The 20,312-nt window shown below is 33.1% G+C and overlaps 1 protein-coding gene across 1 annotated transcript; it reads left to right on the top strand.

Moving 5' to 3' along the window:
* The first annotated feature begins 1,327 nt into the window (after positions 1 to 1,327).
* Positions 1,328 to 18,925, top strand: LOC133192661 (histone RNA hairpin-binding protein-like). The gene is made up of 8 exons (XM_061328657.1): positions 1,328 to 1,480; positions 3,210 to 3,326; positions 3,534 to 3,617; positions 9,906 to 10,001; positions 12,043 to 12,090; positions 14,531 to 14,635; positions 14,844 to 14,990; positions 17,638 to 18,925. Exons 1-8 carry the CDS (start codon positions 1,404 to 1,406, stop codon positions 17,876 to 17,878), a joined length of 915 nt encoding a protein of 304 aa, XP_061184641.1. The 5' UTR covers positions 1,328 to 1,403; the 3' UTR covers positions 17,879 to 18,925.
* Positions 18,926 to 20,312: the final 1,387 nt, after the last annotated feature.

Genomic DNA, 20,312 nt, shown 5'->3' with positions numbered 1-20,312 from the left:
TCCGCATAAAAACGGAAATGGAAATTCCCTCACCCAACTCATCGTTCTTTATTTTTCCAGTAATATTATGCGTAACACGGAAAAGCATGGTCGGATTTCGTGAAACAGAGCCAAAATCACCAAAATTATACGTTCCTGGAGGGTCAAGGTTCACTCGTAGATCCCCAGAATGGGGGTGGGGGGGGGGGCTAAGGCAACATTCAAAAAATCTTTCTCAAGTTTGTGGATTTCTCAGGTTGTGAATTGTTATTGACCTATCTCCTTGTCAGTAAATTATTGATTCATCAAATAAGCAAAAATTGCATTAGCCACCATATTGGCTACCATGTATGCCAAAGCATCCGGCATTATTTAAAAAAAAAAAAAAACAAAACAGTAATAAATTGAATAAATATAAATACGAAATTCTTTCGTGAAAACAAATAATATACATGCATATATCAAAATATTTTGAATTTATTATAAGCATATCTGTTTGTATATTGAAATCAACAGAACATTTCTTCACAGAAAAAGAAATTTATTCATACAAGCTGCATGTTTGTCTGTTGTAAAACAAAATTGTTTCACAAAGTGATGATAATTATTAATAAATGGGACAATGCGGCGCCATGCATACCCTTTGCAGTCAGAAAGTCGTATTTTGCCCATGCAGCTACACTACTGTTTATTAATCAAAGTGCAAAATGCACATGCATCATAGTGCACATAGATCATACATGAAGATGACATGCTTGATTGGTTTGAACATAATTGATTATAATTTAGAAAAACAGGGATTGCATGGGCACAAGTTCTTAAACTTGTTACGCCCTCTCCTTACATGTATATTAATTTGAATCGTCACAGTTAAACATGAAGTTTTAAATTATACCAGTAATATATATTTACAAAATTACAAATCAATGCATTTTGTAGATATAAATGTAATTTTGTATATACATGTACTGGTTCAGTATATTTATTAATATCAACAAGGGAACCTACCAAAATGTTTAATAAATGTTTGACCAAAATAGAAGAGACGATGATCTATCCTTTTTTTTTATGTTTGAAGTGTATGGTAAAATTATAATTATTTAATTATGAAAGAAATTTTGCTCTTTTTTCGAAATTGAAATGTATCTCTCTTTATTTTCTCTGACATCTATAAAATAACAAAAATAAAATAGAAAAAAAGGCTTTTACATCCGTTTTTCTGAAATTACCTTGGCTGATAATTTTCCGGTTTTATCCGGAGGCATAAATTTAATCAGATACTTTCGCTTTGGTTTGGTAGCGCTTGCGTCGTACTTTGGCGCGAATCTTTGTTTTGCGTCTGGTTGTTTTTGGGTGGGAAAAGAGAGTGAGAGAAAGATTTTTTTGGGACCATTTCTTATTGTTGGTTAAGGTGCAGTTTGAAAATGGATGAGGGACATCACAAATTCTCAACAGAAGGAAAGCTAATCAAACGACGTCCAGATCGTAATGCTGAGTACAGGTATGAATTTAAAGAAGAAGAAAAAAAAATCTTGAGCATGTTGAACACTTGAGAATGGAAAATTCGCTCGCTCAGTCGTCTTTTCTCAAGAAATCGCAGTGAAGTAAAATGAGGTGGAGAAAATCCTCTTACGTTTGTTTGATGGGCAATTCTTATGACTTTTAACTGTTTATTGCCACCAATATCATGAATATGTAATTCCTTATACCATATGGTCCCTTTTTCTCATGATAGAATTACAACCAAGATGATAGGCAGGTCAGGTACATTCACTACATTTAGCAGTAATAGCTACGTAGATTGAATTACCTAGTTAGCTTTTTTTTACAAAGATTTATTTACCTACCCCAAGTAGCTTTATTTAGCTATTGAATCATATTTATTTCTTAAATGAACATTTTTTTTAATGATTTGCAGAAAACTGTACTTTCATGCAGTAATAATTTTTCAATTTTGAACTGATCTGAAAACAATTCATGAAAAAATTGAATCTTGACAAAGCTATTTATATGCAATTTTTCATAAAAATGTTTTGTTTTTGTAAGAAATGGACAAAAAAGTTGCAAGTATTTGACCATTCCTATATATGTACTATGGGCTAATATAAAATCAACCCAAATCAACGATAGTTCTAACGTTACAGCTGTTGAATACTTTTAAGCAAAAGATGAATTTCCATTGTTTGGATAACTATACACCTCCTTGTGTACAGTGCAGCACAGATACGTATGATTGCTTCTCATTGTGTTGAATTATAACCAGTCAATTATCTTGTTGACCATAACTGACCTCCTTCATAATTTCATTCAAGAAGTACTGTGTGGTCACAAATTAATATGCTTTATATAGCCCCAAAACTTTTAGAAACGAGTGCTAAGTCTCTCAAGGAGACACAATATTTGGTGAGTGATTTTTACATGCATTGTTTTCAGAAGGGTTCAAGGTTGAATATTATCACTGCACCAAGGTACATGCTGAAAAAATGACACATTCAAGAAAAAAGTGTGATAAAATAGCTAAATCAAGCTATTCTGAATAGCTTAATACAGCTTTACAGCTAAATCAAGAGATTGTGCTGGACCTGAATAATTTAGCACAATATGAAGTAATCATTCTTATCCATGCCTAGCTCCTCACAAGGTGGTGTACAGTTATGCAAACAATGGAGATGCATCTTTTCTTTGCTCCGAGTTGCTTTTTTAAAACTCCCTAGTACAAATATTAATAATCATATACTTGCAATTTTTTTGTCAATTTTAAATAAAATGCAAACTTGTGAAAACTTGGATAGATGTCTGATTGTAAACAAAACTTTACAATTTACATAAGGCCTAAAAAAATTGTTTGTTTCCTGTAACCCATCCTACCCATTCAAATTACCCCAGGATGGATTTTTTTTCTGCCAAATCTGTGTTTGATAATCAGCTGATTGAATTTATACAAAAAAATGTTAAATGAAGCTTTATATGAGACATAAATTATGTCAACCTAGTCAACATTTACCCTATATATAAAGACTAATCATTATTGAAACATCTAGCATTCCCTTGCAACTTTTTGAAGTTCGTTTTCTAGACAGCCATGTTGGATGTCCACTGTAAATATCACACCTGGTTAATTCAGTTTGGGGATGTTTGACCCCATTATGCATTGGCAAAAAAAAAAAAAAAAAAAAATCCCAACCTAAAAAAAACAAATGCTAAACAAATCCATCCCATTGCATTTGTAGGAGTAAAGAATTTCGGTATAGATCCAGAGATGGTGTGAGCCCTTTGAGAAGTCCACTTCAGCCAAAGAAAGACCACTGCAACAGAGCAAACAAGGAGACCACTGAATCACGAGACAGGTGACAAAGAACTGCATAAAAGCTGTATAGTTTATATCCCTAGTATCCGTCACTAGCTTGGAATATAAGTGGCCATTATAAATAGACTTGATTGATAATAAATTAATGTAAATTAATTTAGTTTATGTGTGATCAGTAATATAAAGATGTAATGGTAAATTAAGATCAGCATTCTTGCACTAACAAAAATATGTTCTTTTCTTAAAGAAACAGAAGACCTTTATGGAAAAATATAGAATTCTCAGAAAAGGTGCAAAATGAGGATTTCCCACCATTACGAAAAGACATATGGTAATTGTCATTGATTATAAAAATTCTGGAAGAAATGATTCAAAAAAGAAAATACCGTAAAGTCGCGTGTATTGGCCGCAATGGTGTAAAAGACGCACCCCCAAAGTTGGGTTGAAAGTCCTGAAAAAAAAACGCAGGTCCTATGTAAAATGCGCATCCAAAAAATGCATAAATTGGATGTGACTTTAATTTTCTAGTACAGTAACTTAAGATAAAAGTAGAAAAATTTACGAAATCTCAAACGAAAGTAGCAAGTCAGTTTTTTACTCTACGTATTATAATTGTGCATATGTGAACATTTAAATTTAATCTTTTTAATAATTATATAACCAGAGATAATAAAAGAAATACCTGATTATTTTCTTTTCAAATTAATTCCAAGCGTGTTATGAAGTTATGCTTACCGGTATATTGCATAACAAGTGCGTGTCAGCATTTACGTAAACAAAAATCATACCCAAGTGATATTAGTGTCAAAGGTATGGCTTCGGGTAATTAAACAGTTCTTGGTATCCATCGATAATTATTTTAGTTAGCTAGTGCAATGAACAATCAGTGCTGTGACCATGATGACATGCTCAATGAATATTTTAATATTTATGTCTTATGAACATTTTCTTGAATGTGCTTGATTGTATTTTACAAATACGTTTTTATTTGTGCTTCCGACTGAAATACGTTTTAATAAGTTCTTTTAAAAAACGTGTTGCTTTCATTGCAGGTGTTGAGGTGATAATTGTTAAATAAACAATGGTTATGTCCTACGTGACAACATAGACTGAAGTTATATATAACAATGACGCGACAATAGAATCCCTAACGATTTGCACCTCTAATTGCATATCTGAAATTTAATAAAATAAAAATAAGATACAGAATTAAGGGTAATTCAGAATATATCACAAAGATTATAGTTGTTGATTCATTTATAGGTATTAATATATCTTTGTCTTAAGCGACATGCAGTTCTTGTATATGATTTAAGCGACGGTAGTTCAAAATGGCGAAATACGCAATGGAAATAAAACAAAAACAAAGATCGTTTTTCATTATGGTTTTATTTATGAAACGATTATCTTATTTTAACAGGTAGGGTAGATGTATATGACTACAACAGGTAGAACTGACGTAAATGACTCTGAAATTAGAGTAATACAGGGCTAGAAATAATTATTTTTGTTTACTAGTCACTCAGGCTATTGCCTTAAATTTTTACTGGACAGCTGAGTACTTTCACTGTCCCTCTAGGCCAGTAGATTATAAAAAGACTGGCCCAAAACCATAATAATAATAGTAATATTTTTTATATTGTGATACTTAGAAGCACAATTTATCAAAACAACAAACGGCAGAAGTTGGGAAACACAACCCTGTCAAGTTAACTAGCCCGAATGTGAATGAATTTTATTATGCATTAAAAAATGCTGACCCAAAGGGCACATGCCTTCTGCAATGTACTAGCCCAGATTGAAAATTCACTGGTCCCAGACCAGCGGGCCATCAATTATTTCGAGCCCTGTAATAGTAATAAACTTTGATGTTATTGGTTACAAAGAGTAATCAATTCATATGGATCGGGAAAATGGTCCTCAGCACTGTGAAAGTGACCTGGAAAAAAGGGGGTTATATTTTGTTCCGATGTATTAAGCACATCCCTAATTTTAAACAAATTTCTGAAGAAAAGAAAGTACGGCCAATACAGGCGACTTTACAGTACTTAAAAGAACTTAACTGTTAACCAATGTTGAAAATTCATTATCTATGGGACCAAAGGTTCAAAGACCGAGGGTCTACATGAGTCCTACCAAGGCAGTAAAAATTATTTACTTTTAGGTCACTTAAGTGACACAGGTGAAATATTCCTATCTGTTCCTATCTTTGTCCGTTGTCATCCATTGTCCGATTACATTTGAACATTTTCAGCTTTTTCTCTGAAACTGTAGAAAATGTTCAAACATTTTTATGCCCCGCCATGAATATGGCCAGGGCATATAGTGTTTGTCATGTCCGTCTTCCGTCCTTCCGTCACACTTTGCGTTTAGCTCAGTTCAAAGCTTAGTTTCAAAGAAACCATACAAGATATTGTTGTCAAACTTTATATATGGATACATACTGATGTAAGCTATTCAACTGCATCAACATTTTTTGACCTTGACCTTTTCTTTGACCTTGAGTTTACTTTTCTTAAATTGGTGTTTAGCCCAGTTTTAAAGGTACCATTCAAGATAGTGTAATCAAACTTCATATGTTGATACATACTGATGTGAGCTATTCAACTGCATCAATATTTTTGACCTTGACCTTTCCTTTGACTTTGAGCTCTCTTTTCTTAAGGACCCTATATACACTAGAGGAAACTATTTTTTGGACATTGAGAAAATTATAGTATGTAAAGGTGTAAGCATTGAGCTTATCTATCACTTTTTCAGCATAGGGTGCCTTGCATTTACCCCCAGGAAAAATGTTCAAAGACAATGAAGTACTGATGAACATAAATCACTGTTGTTTACTTAAACGGGCAAAATACATGCATATGAAGTGTTCTATCTATTCATCTTGGCCTATTAAAGTGTTATGAATGCTTGATTTGATTGCAAATTAAGTAATAAACCGTACATTTCAATTTATTTTATTTTTAATCAAAGGGCAGATCACTCTATCTGCATAAAAATACCACAAAATCAGAACTCTCTAGTGTGCAGTGTATAGAGGGCTCTTAAGGTAGGTCACGGGTTTACTGCATAAAAATTTTTACGAGAAAACATATCCTGAAAATTTGATATAATGTTCCTTAGAATTTGCTGCATATTATCTGAAAATTTTATTAAAATTGCCTACGTGGTTTTAATGCTATATTACTGTAAACACAGTATAGTTTTCGGTACATTTTTACGCTTTACTATAAAAATATATAGGAAAATAACGTTTTTAAAACAATTTTATCGAAAGTGTTTCTTTAGAAAAGGTCGGATAACTTTTTAAAGACGTAGACAAATTACTCAGAAATTTCAAAATATCAAGATGAGGTAAAATTAAAACTTTTGAGGTAAAAAAATCAGTATGTCTTCTCGCTAGTTTTTTTGCTAAATAATTTCAAAGTTTGCTTTTATAATGCCAAAATGTTGCGTTTATGGCGTTATTTATGACTAAAACGTCATATATTGAACTTAATCGCGTTTACATACAGGTATCTTTATATTTGGAATATACAAGATCTAAAAGGTTACATAGATGCACACTGTAATTTTATTCAGCATTTCACTTATTGTGGAAATGTGTTAAGAAGAACAGCAACTTATCTACTCTAGTATTGTGAAATTCATATTCTGTCCACGACATCAGAATGAACGGTATATTGATATAAACATTCTTCGTGCATTAGAATTAAATATGCAGCGACAACACTGCGTTTGATAATATATTAATTCAAGTAATGTTAGGATGTTCAAGTTCATTATTAAATTTTCAAGAACCTGGTATAACACGTGAATTTTATCACTTCATTCGAAATAGGTCAATAAAAAAAAACCACTACTGAGAGGGGGGGGGGGGGGGTTTACCGGCAATGTTCCTTTTATATAAATCGAAAGTCGTAGGTCAACTCTCAAACATTTGTTCTTTCTTTTTTTTTTTTAATGAATTTTCATCAGCAAAATGTAAAATACTTGCATTCAGCTTATATGCAGACAGCTTAATTTTGTTATATAGAAAAAAAATTGTACTCGATACTTGTATTTCGTAATACATGTAATATATTATTATCTGTTTACAGTGTCATAAAGGTCCGATATGCTGGGTTTTTGTATTAATTTATTTTAACATGTTTAATGCATTTCGCTATGATAAATCAATTCCTTGCTTGCCTGCATATAGAGAACAACTGTATCAGATTCAAATACAAGATAATTTTTTTTAAAAAAGAGGAAAATGCATGTAATTAAATTTCATCCGTTTTTAGTGTTGAGGGATTGACTTTATCCTAAAAAATAACATTTTTCCAAGCTGTGTTGAGCAAACATGGTGTATTTCGCACCTTCCCTTCGTTGCAAATTACGTGCATACTTACAGCCTTTCAATTTTTCGGCTTAGCAGTTTACGGTAACTTTCTTTTTGCATGCCGTATCTTTAATTTAACACTGACTCATTTTCATTGACCTTTAGCAGTATAGTCTCATTTACAATATAAATTATTCCTTGCATTTTGCATCGCATTTACATGTCATGTTTTATTAGTTTGTTCTTACACATATTACACATACGTGTATAATCAGAGCAGAATTCAAACCTACATGGATAATACTCTTGGTTTATTCATTTACGAGGTTTACGGAAAATAACATGTACTTTCTACGCTTCGCACGGACTAGATTCTATTGCTAAAGTAATTTTCAGAGAAATAAACGGGAAGCTATGCAACGTCGCCTTTGTGACGTAACTGACGTCATAATCAAATGTGCACAAAACAACCACTCCAATTGTCGAAATTGTGTACCAAAATTGATGACAAAAGCAAACCCGCGACCTACCTTAAATTAGTGTTTAGCTCAGTTCTAAAGAAACCATTCAATATAGTGTTATCAAACTTCATATGCTGATACGTACTGAAGAGAGCTATTCAACTGCATCAACATTTTTGACCTTGACCTTTCCTTTGACCTTGACCTCTTTTTTCTCAGTTTTAAAGAAACCATTCATAATATTTTTATCAAACTTCATATGCTAATACATACTGATGTAACCTTTTCAACTGCATCAACATTTTTTCTCCTTGACCTTTCCTTTGATCTTAACTTCATTTATTTTAAAGTAGTGTTTAGCTCAGTTTTAAATAAACCATTCAAAATATTTTAATCAAACTTAATAGGCTGATACATATTTGTAAGAACTATTCAACTGCATCAAAAAAATTGACCTTGAACTTTCCTGTGACCTTGACCTCGCTTAAATTTGCATTTTGCTTAAATTTAAAGAAACCATTTACGATATATTTATGTAAGCTTATGCACTTAAACATCTATATCCAACTTTTTAGATTTCAATTTCAATTTTATAGAAACTATTTAAGATATTCTCATCAAATTTCAAATTTCATACACTAATACAAATTTCATACACTAATACAAATTTCAAATTTCATACACTAATACAAATTTCATACACTAATACAAATTTCATACACTAATACAAATTTTCATGTTGTTATACTAATATACCCTCAGCGGGGCATTCATGTCCTATGGACATATTTCTGGTTGTCATTATACATGTATAGCATCTATGATGAAATGAAACGAAAATTGTGAATTTAATGGTCCATGTACTGCTGTGGCCTGAGGGATGGGGTTAAAACCATCGAATTCAAATTTTAAAAATCTTCTTCTTTACTCCTGGACATCAAGCAGTGAATTGCTGTGATATATAAATATTCAGCCCTCCACCAAAATTATGAAATTCATGTCCCCCAGGGTCAGGGGTTCTGGAGTTGGGGTAGGGCTCTAATGATCAAATGGTGAAAATGTATCAATTCTTTAAAATTCTTTTTCCCTCCCCCATATATTTTGCAGGTGAACTAGGTGCATGGGTGCCTCTTCCAAAATTTTGAAAGTTGTAGCCCAGGGTGGGACTGGGTATTTAACAAGTAAACTAAGTGCATGGTTATGATGAGACAAGGTGTTTGGCAGAGGAGGGGTGGATGGGCTCTAATGATTATGAAAACACATTATTGCTTTGAAAATTTTCTCTGCTCCTAAGGTATTAAGCAAACAAATTAAGTGCAAAGTTGATTAGCAAGGGTGCCTCTTCCAAAATTGTGCATTTCTTTGTCCTTGGGTCAGGGGGTTGGTGTTTGAGTGGGGCTTTATTGATGATATAGTGAAAATGCATTAATTCTTTGAAAATCTTTTCTGCCCCTGGGTATTAAGCAAACAACTAGGTGCATAAATATAATGAGTAAGGTTGCCTTTTCCATAATTGTAATTGTAGCCCCAGGGTCAGGAGTTTTTGTGTAAGGGCAGGTCTTTGTTAAAAATATAGTGAAAATGCAGTTGTTGTTTGAAAGTCTTCTCTGCTCTTAAGCACACAAACAAAGTGCATAGTTATGATGAGAATTGGGACCCCTTCAATTTTTCATGATAGAAAAGTTTTATAACTAACTTGCAAGATTATAAATTTTTAATAGATTTGCTCTTTACAGGTAAAGAAGACATTTCACCATCAATTTATTTAAGTGTCATATATTTCACCTTTTAAATTGTTTAAGAAGATTCTAAAGTTTGAAACATTTTGCAGTTACACACCTGAAGCTACTGATTTAAGGAGCCAAACAAGGGTTAGAGATTGGGCTGAAGAAATGGAGATCAGGGACCGTGAACAATCAATGCACAAGTAGGCTTACATATTGAAAAAAAAAAATATATCACACTTCATAAAGCAGTGCACTATAGAAGTTTTGTATCCATTCTATCATTATGATAAAAGAAAGTCTTCTGAATATGAACTGAGTATTTTTATATCCATTATAAGTGAAATGGAGTCCGGATGGAGTGTGTGACAACCATAGCCAATTGTTACAATATTTCTGTTAGAACAATCTCAAACATTTGCTCTTGTATCAACGGAGATTTAACCGCTTTGATAAATTGTCATGTTTGATCTCGGTTACGTATATGTTTGAATAATATGCTTGTAAGCAACACAAAAAATCTTAGTTAATAGAGCGTTTTCTTAAAAACTGAAAGTACATAAAAAATAAAACTGAAATGTGATTATGTTTCAGAAAAAAAATTGTTCGCCATGTGGGCGACCAGATTTTTAATATTTAATCGCCCACAGCAAATTTTACTCGCATTTGTGAGTGGGCGACTGGTTATCCACAACCCTGAGGCCTTAAAAAAAAAAATTCCAAAAATCCCTTGCCAGACAGAAATTTTTTCCCCAACCTCAATTTTTAGCTCACCTGAGGCAAAGGCTCAAGTGAGCCTTTCTGATCGAAGGGTTTTGGCATCTGTCTGTCGGCTAAAAACTTTTCACATTTTCCATTTCTTTCTCAAGAACCACTGGCCAATTTCAACTAATCTTGCCACAAAGCATCCTTGAGTGAATGGGATTTTAGTTTGTTCAAATGAAGGGTCATGCTCTCTTACAAGTGGGGATAATTAAGAATGAGTGTAAATTAAATGGCACTTTTTAAATATCTTCTCAATAACCAAAGGTCCAGAAAAGATGAAACTTAGGTAAATGCTTCATTATATGTAGATTGAAGTTAAACAAATCATGACCCCATGGGGTAAGGGTGGGACAAAGTAGACAAAGTTTTACATAGGAATATATAGCAAAAAAATCTTCAAAAACTTCTTGTCAATAACAGTAAAGTCATGATTAGTCATGCTTATATCAGGGCTTTCAAAAAGATAAGAAATAGGTGGTACTTTTACAAAAATAGGAGGTACCTTGTGGAAGTAATTTTAATTTAATATGTTATCAGCTTTTTCTCCAACAAATATTTTGGCTGGTACAAACATGATCTCCCCTGGGTAAAAGTACCAGGTACAGGCAGATTGCCTGTTATATGGAAGTGTCATCAGGTAGTGTAGATTCAAGTTTGTTCAAAACATGGGGGGGGGGGGAGGGGGGGACAAATAGACAATCAGGTTTTATACACAGGAATATATAGGAAAAATCTCCTCAAGAACAAAGCCATAAATAGTCATGTTTATATGGAAGCATCACCAAGTAGTGTAGATTCTAGTTTGTTCAAATTATGACCCCCTTGGGAAGTGAGGGGCCACAATGGGTTATCGAAGTTTTTCATAGGAATATTAAGGGAAAAAAACTTAAAACGTCTTCTACTCAAGAACAGCAAAGCCATGATTAGTCATATTAATATGGAAGCATCGTCAGGTAGTGTAGATTCAAGTTTATTTAAAACATGACTCTGGGGGTGGATGGGGGCCACAATGCCCCATCAGAGTTTAAGATGTACAGATATATTAAAAAAACTTCTTTAAAATCTTTTCTCAAGAACAGCAAAGCTTATGTTTAGTCACATTGATATAAAAGTATCTCGAGGTAGTGTAGATTCAAGTTTGTTCAAATCATTGCCCTGAGGGGAAGGGTGGGATCACATTAGGGGTCAAAGATTTGTAAAGGAATATATAATAGCTAAAATCTGCTGATGAAGAACAGCAGGACCATATTAACTCAGGTGACCAATGTGGCCAATGGGACTCTTGTTTTGCCTTGACCTTCCTAATGACCTATGACTATATAATTTATTGTGTATAAAACTTAGTTTAAAGAAACTATTCAAGAATCGAACTTCATACACTAATGCAAATTTTCATGTTGCACTACTAATGAACCCTGGGTAGGGCTTTCATGTTCTATGGACATGTTTCTATAATTGTAAATTTTTCCATTTTTTAAGGGGTAGAAGGAAACTTCAGCTGTATGGGGAGGAGTCAAGGCAACAGAGGTAAGTACTCTTTAACCCATCGTATAACAAACCAAAAAAAAAGAGTGAAATAAAGGTATGTGCTAAGCAATTTTCCTCCTAGTAATGTAACGGGAACAGATAAATTCTGTCATTCTCAATGCTAAAAGAAAGTTATATTTTTCAACAACCAGTACACAGATTTGATGAAAATAAGTTTAGTAGAATGTTTGTAGATACAGATATTAAATTCTTGTACTTGATATCATTGATAACTTTTTGCTGTTATGTGTATATATAGAGATAGATAGATGTTGTGCTATATGTAGTGATGAAACGATTATTGCTGACGATCAATTGTCAATCAATAGGAGCTCTTTAATGCCTCTAATCAATTATGAAATTTAAGTCCCCGACGTCGCTGATGAAAATATTAAGGGTTAATTTGGGTGTAAACTTCAAATTTTATTACCCCCCAAAATTTTTTTTAGAAAGTTCAAAAGTTATCCTGAATGTTTAAAACGTAAAAACCTTCTTCACTTCAACGGTTGTTGTTGACAATTTTTACTGCCATGTTTGAATGGTCAGGCTAATAACAGGAAATGGCCAGCGTTATGGGGTTCTACTATGATTGGAAATACACAAACAGTACAGAAGTTCTATAAACTTACCGTATATACTTGCCTATAAGTTTGTCCGCTCATAATTCGGTTGTATTTTTTTTAGATTAATTCGGAAGAGTTAGCCATTGACACGCATACAAGTCGGTGCAGGTTTTTGATAGAATCTGTTACCAATATTAGATTAATAATAATCTATTGTATTTACCAGTGTTTCAAAGTGCATTTTAGGGTAAGACATTGATATTTGATCTTTTATTAACAATTTTAACAAATACAGGATCATTTAAATCTCCGAGTACTTGTTTTATGTGCAGGTGGAAACCTTAGATCTTCATTTCTGCATTAGAATATGTTCCGATCTTTACAAACGTAAAGTTGTTACACTAGTAGTAAATTTCCTCTTCCAGAAAAATTCCAAATTTTCTAGAACTTGCATATAAGTCGGACCTAAAGTTTTGGTTCAAAATTGAACTCCCAAAAATCCTACTTATAGGCGAGTATATACAGTAACAATTTTATAAGTCGATTGAAATTAGACAAAGTAATTCCAAGAAAATAAATAATAGAATATGTGACTTATATCAGTAATGTACATGTATTTATTTTTTTAATGAAGCATCGATCCTACAGGAATTTAACTCTTATTTTCAATTTTACTGAGATAAAGAATACTTTGTCATTAAACAAATTTACTGAAAAGAATTATTTTGTTTATTTATATAAATTACTTAATTTCTCACTTAATTCAGTTTATATTAATCCGGAAGTGAAACATTTTCTATTAGACAAGATGCTGCATTCAAATTGTATATTGTCTGCATGATACACAGTAGTTTGCCATACTTATTTTTTTTTGTAAGGGCTTTATGAATGACTCTGACTGCATGTTTGATTTTAATTTCAAGATAAAAATCTTAATTATTCTGTAAGGTAAAGGCAATCTAAATATCATGCACTCTTAATATTTTCTGTCATGTGGATCCTATTTTTTCAATACTAAAATAAAATTGAAAACAACAAAGAGAATTGATATTCTAATGTTTAAATACAAAAAATTTTCATTTATTACATACATTAACACTTTCAAGCTCGTACATGTAATTAACTATCTAAGTATACCAATGTGACCAAATTGGGCATTCATGTTACCCGGCCAGTGGCTCATTATGGGACACCCGTATAATTATGTTCGGATTACCCTCAGTGAAATCATAATGTTTTAATATCTAGTTTTGTTGACAAAATAGCGCCTGAATTCCGAATGTACAGTGGTCGGAATATACAATTGTGCCAGAAGCATAGTTGTCGGATTGGACAGTGGACACTGTATTTCATTGAGAGAATCACAGAATTTTTAAAATTAATTTTGTAAATTGTTACATACACTAGCTGATACATTTTTCTAGTAAAGGTATACAAATATTCATTATTGATGTCAGCATTTGAAACTCACGATAGAATTAGCTAGACATACAGGGCTGACTGCTGAATGACAAAGTGAAAGTTGTAAGCCCAGCCAAAACTCAACTAGCCCGAGAAAATAAGTCTTTTATGAATATGTTTTAGCGATAATGTGAATAGGGCATGATCACCATATTTTCCATCCCAAATCTATAGGCTGTTGAGTTCTACCCTTTGCTTGTTACACTTAGCCACCGATACTATCAGTTGATTTGAGAGATATTTATCAAATATATGAATTTTAACATGTCCAGTTGGGCATTGATACATGCAAATCTGTTTGTCCGCGGCAAAATTTGTGCGTCTCGGGCGGTCGGGCGCACGGTTATTTCAAACAATGTTGATGTATGAGATTAGAATTTTTACTATAAAATTCATGTAAATAGAATTATTTTTAGATTTGAAAGGGAAATTGACCGATCTGTCTTAGAACGACGCCAGAAGGCCATTGACTATGGCAAAAATACCCTAGCCTATGACAGATACATACGAGTGGTGCCCAAGTAAGAGAGATTCATGCTTGTTAAATGTAGCATAGTAACACAGTAAAATAACACTACTGCAGTGAAACATTTTCATGAAGAATTTCAACATTGACAATTCAAATAAATTTCTTATGCAGGACAACAAGAAATGTGTTTTAAATAAGATAATGGAGATAAATATTGTGTTGAAATTTCCTAATCTTCTTATTTACCTTGATTACAATAGAGCCCAGAGATTAAAGACACATCCAAGAACTCCCAATAAATACAGAAAGTGCAGCCGTCGTTCTTGGGACAGTCAGGTACGCCTGTGGCGTATAGCACTCCACCAGTGGGACCCACCTAATGCTGATGGAACCATTGCACCACACAGGTTAGTACATGAGAACAGTTTCCAATAATAGGTCGTGTTAAACATGCATGATGTTCACAATTCAATTTCTTTTTATACATTGACACATGGGTGTGTCATGACCTTGACCCAAAATCAATCCGGGAAGTTCTCAAGGTCATTGGCAGAAAAAAAGTATAAAATTCTCATCCAGGCTATAATTTTCAAATGGAGAATCACTGGAAGCTCATACTTGATACATAGACTGCTTATGATCTGAGGGTGTGTCATGATCTTGATCCAAGGTCAGTCTGGCAAGTTCAAGGTCATTGGCAGAAAGGTACAAAAATTCTTGCCTGGGCTACAACTTTGTAATGGAGAATCATTGGAAGCTCTTACTTGGTACAGGGATTGTTTATGACCTTGGGGTGTGTCATGACCTTGTCCTAAGATCATTCCAGCAAGTTCAGGGTAACTGGTATAAGGCTTTCAGAAAGATTAGAAATGTATTACTTCGAAAATAGGAGGTACCTTGTGAAAGCTATTTTAAATATGTTACTAATTTTTTTTCTCCATCAAATATTTTGGCCAGTACAATCATGATTTCAGTTGGGTAAAAGTACAGGGTACTGGCAGATTTTGAAAGACCTGCTGGTTTATAAGCATGTCTTTAATTTTCTAATGGAGAAACATTGCATGTACAGATTTCACTGAAAGATTACTAATGAACAGGGGATGTGCCTTTTTTTTTAACCAAGGACTTGGCAAGTTCAAGGTCACATTTACAAAATTTCAATGGGCACTTAAAAGATTTAAGATTTTTGCTTCAGCATACAATTGTTATAATAACAAGAAGATCCCAAAATCTTAATGAATATGAGCAATACTGTAGATTCCTAAATATACGCGAAGAATTAATTATCGCGTAATTACGTGAGAAGCACCGCCCGCGAAATTAAATTACTCGCTTTTATTTTTATGGTGCTTTAAGGATACACCAAAGGTTTCCAAATGCCAGAATTTAATTTGCATGTAATTCTTTCATTATCAAAGATAACATAATAAAAGTATACATCATTTGAAAGCTTGTTAAATTTACTATTGAATTATCCTAATTTAAACTTTAATTAATAACTTATTTAAAAATTATTTAAATATTAATGTAAATTGTAGTGCATAAATATTTTATAAATCAACTTTTTTGTATTTAACCCCTCAAAGTGTTAATTTTGCCTCAAGGTAAATTAAAGATTGAACTTAAAAACTGTATCTCAGATTTTTGATAAATCTTCTAATTCAAAAGTTACAGCCATTTGTCCTTCAATATTAACAATTTATTAGCCTAATTTAACATTTCCCTCAATAATTCCAAAACTAAGCTAGATATCAAAAATCTGAGATACGGTTTTGTGAACACACATTTGAGAAGTAACCCATCCAATTTTCAGAGAAATTGGTCAATAAATAAGGGAGCTGAATCCTTTGAAATAATACCACAAACTGTCTGATCTTACTTTACAGTAGAGGGCAAAAACCCATTACACAACAAAATCTGCCAAAGCTAGGAATATATGACACCTTGGAGATTCAGCTTTGGATACCTGTCACTTAGCCATATTTTCCATGAATATTCACAAGAATGGGAGGTTCTTTTCTGTATTTAGATGCTTTTAATCAAGTAAAATAGGTTCAATTCTGAATCAGAAAGATTTCCCGGCAAAATGGCAAGAGCTAAGCTCCACCTCCTATTTTATGGTCATCAGTGATCTGTTAGATCTTCTTCTCTAAATCTAGAGTCCCTGTAGTTTAATTACTGATAACCTCTGTGTGGCTAGTGAAGAATTCCCGAAGTGGTCACAGTGATTTATTGCGTCTTTCATGAGCAGGCAGTTACAGATCAAATCAGAAGCTTCAATAACGGAACATTCACATGTGGTAGTGTTTATGTTTCATTATTGTTAAATAATTAGAAAACCATTTCACAATTACCAAAAATTTTACATGCATTATAAAGCAGTGATTAACTTCTTTTTCTTAGCCAAAAATCTCAAAATTGTTGAAAATCTTGTAAAAAGCCTTTGGTGTATCCTTAATGTATGTAAAATCACTAGATATATCACCCCTTCGCGAATTATTGTTCTCGCGATTTGACGCCCTTGGGCCATTTCGCGATATTAAGTACTCGCGTAAAATAAGGAATCTACAGTACTTATGATTAAATGAGTTTAAGAAGTTTTTAATTTCTCTGTATTTGCCTCATTCATAATTTAATATATAAAACATAAAATATAAATGTTTGATACTGTGAAATAAATTTGGAAATCTTCATGATAAATATGTACATTAGGAATAGAGAAATATAATAAAAGTTTCTTGATTCAAAGAAAGTTATGAAATTCTGTTTTGAAAAAAAATCTTTAGCAAAGAAACTTGATGAAGTTTTGTGTGACATACAAGTGAATGATATCTGCATTATCTTGGATATGATTAAATACTCTTAATACATGTCTTGGATAATATGTGGAAATACCCTGAATACTCCCTGATTTCAAGGTCCATGGACCTCTTGAAAGATTTTAGACTTATGGTGTTTGAAGGAAAACACACATTGCATGTTGTACCAGAGTAGTAAAAATTATTTTGTAGCTGTGTCATCTTTGTAATAAAGATTCTTTCTGCCTTATTACAGGAATCCTTCTCTACTGGACACTTCTTCAGAGAGTGCGTCCGACTGTGGCGATGTTCATTTGAGCTCACTCTCTCTGTCGCAGCCATCTGAGCACGACTCAGATGCTGATTCTGAAATATCCTCTACCTCAACTGATGTCTTAAGGAGGCCACAGAAATTTACTGCTCTGGTGGACAAAGAGAATGCTGATCAGTTGAATGAATCTGATTTAGAGATGGATGTTAACCTCACTCTGGAGTGATGAAGCTCACCGTGGGGGGTGAAGCACATGGTATGCATCTTCTTAAACATCTTGGACAAGGATCTGTTGACTGAATGAGTGATTGTATGATGTGCGATATGAATTAATAGTCTTAATACAAAGTGAATTTATCATGGTTTATAAGAGTTGTTGTTTGTTTATCAGCAAAATTTTGCATAGATCTGTGAGTTTTGAAAGCTTTTGTCTTTTCAATTCATATCATTTATAGTACCTTAGAAAGGATGGTAAATACCTTGCAATCCAATCAAATTGCCTTGTGTATTGTAAAAGTTGTACTTTCATTTTCACTTTTCAATTGATGATATTGTAAATGTCCATGTGAAGTTCAGTGTGCACCAATGAGGTCATAGGAAAGTTCACAGACAATCAGTGGAGTGAGAGTGTCCAATGAAAAGTGAACATGATCATTAGTGCTACTAGTGTATTTATCTTAAATTCCCTGTTTATTTCGTCATGTGATCATCTTAATTCATTTTCATTGTCTAGATTAAGATATTTATGAAGATTTAGATGTGTGTGATCTATTCAGTCATTTATATGTTGTTTGGATATTCCTGATTGTAATCTGAATGTAAGGTTTTCAGAAGTTTGCTTGTTGACATATATATATTCATAAAGATTTAATAATTGTGATGGTAGATATATAATTTGTAATACCAAACAAAACAGCTCTAAAACTATTCATATGAGTTTTCTTTGCACATTTGACACTTAATGTATTCAGCCTACTCAGGATCCAAGTCTTTCCAAAGCATTCTTGATGATTTATTTCTTTTGTCGTCAACAGTTTTTAAAAGGCAGCATGCTATTTTAACATGGTTTTCATCAACATATTTTTAAATGCACCATTTGTCATCTTTTAAGTTTTAATAAAATTGTGCATCTCTTCATATGTACGAGTACTCTGTTTCTTCTGAAAACATAATTTTGTGTACCATTTTATGAAAATTTTGAAGGCAAACTCCAATTGTTGTCCGTTTTTCTGCTGTGTAAATTAATAGTTGAATAAATTTATACTCTCTGTAATCTTGTTATTAAATATTCATTTGAGCAGGGACATTGTCAGCTCAAATGCAGTTTTTAAAAAATTGAAATTATTGTTTGCTCATCTCAGCTGGCCCAAGGAACATTAAACTTCTAAAGCTCAAGTCAACAAGATGTGTTTGTGAAACACTGATGCCCCCATATAGCAGCTTATGGCTAAGGTTAAAGTTTTCAAATGCAAGTCAAACTCCATGTCAAGAGATCAAAAATGTTGGTATTCAAAGAAAGGTCTTGTCTCGAGGAATATACCTGTGAAATATGAAAGCCCTAGCACCAAACGTTGAAAAGTTATGGCGAAGGTTAAAGATTTTTAAAAGTAAGCAAAACGTCAAGATCAAATGGTGGCCAAGGGAAGATCATGATACACGTTCGTGAAATGTGAAAGCCTTGGAACTAAACATTCAAATGTGATAGCCAAGGTTAAAGTTTTTTAAATGTAGGTCAAACTCCAAGGTCAAAATTGTTGGTATCCAAAAGAAGGACTCACAAGGAATGTACATGTGAAGCATGAAATCTCCATCACCAACTGTTCAAAAGTTATGTCCAAGATTAAAAGTTTTTCAAAATTAAAGTAGGTCAAACTCCAAGGTCAAGGTTGTTGATATCCAAAGGAAGGTCTTGTCACAAGAACTATAGATTTGAAGTATGAAAGCTCTAGCACCATTAGTTCAAAAGTTATGGCCAAGGTTAAAGTTTTTTTTTAAAATAGGTCAAACTCCAAGGTCAAGGTCAAAAGGACAAAGTTGTTGCTATCCAAAGGAAGGTCTTGTCACAAGGAATACGCATGTAAAGTATGAAAGCCCTACCACCAACTGTTCAAAAGTTATGGCCAAGGTTAAAGTTTTTTCAAAAGTGGGTCAAACTCCAAGGTCAAATATGATGGTACCCAAAGAAAGGTCTTGTCACAAGGAATACACATGTATGTGAAATATGAAAGCTAAAGCTCAAACCAATCAAAAGTTATGGGCAAGGTTAAAGTTTTAGCAAACAGACAGACGGACGGACAGGGTAAAAACTATATGCCCCCCGAATCTTCGATTACGGGGGCATAAAAATGTATATAATGCACTGAAATGATTTTGAAATCAAGCAGTCCAAAATAAAAGAGCTGCTAGTATTTAACTTGGCATCATCAACATGCTGTTGTCGTCAAATGAAGAGCTTTAGTTCACAAGTAATGAAAGTTTTACAAATGATTAAAATTTGGAGTTTAGATTGCTTTCATAATCCTGGGACCTGAAAGCTCAAGTGATCTTTTCTGATCAAATTTTGTCTCACGTTTGTCTGTCTGAAAACTTACCATTTTCAACTTCTCAAGAACCACTGGACTAGTTTCAACCAAACTTGCAAAACATCCTTGGATGAAGGA

Source organism: Saccostrea echinata, unplaced genomic scaffold (assembly GCF_033153115.1).
Source record: "Saccostrea echinata isolate AGI-Se365-2 ecotype Australia unplaced genomic scaffold, CSIRO_AGI_Sech_v1 ptg000001l, whole genome shotgun sequence".
Taxonomy (NCBI): domain Eukaryota; kingdom Metazoa; phylum Mollusca; class Bivalvia; order Ostreida; family Ostreidae; genus Saccostrea; species Saccostrea echinata.
Note: the sequence above shows the minus strand (reverse complement) of the source record. Positions and strands in the feature narration are given on the sequence as shown.

Bases quoted from the DNA above. Each gene is read 5' to 3' on its own strand.
- LOC133192661 (XM_061328657.1), top strand. From the start codon at position 1,404: ATGGATGAGGGACATCACAAATTCTCAACAGAAGGAAAGCTAATCAAA. The intron at 12,091-14,530 runs GTAAGTACTCTT...AATTATTTTTAG, and splicing joins GAGGAGTCAAGGCAACAGAG to ATTTGAAAGGGAAATTGACC. The intron at 14,636-14,843 runs GTAAGAGAGATT...TGATTACAATAG, and splicing joins TACATACGAGTGGTGCCCAA to AGCCCAGAGATTAAAGACAC.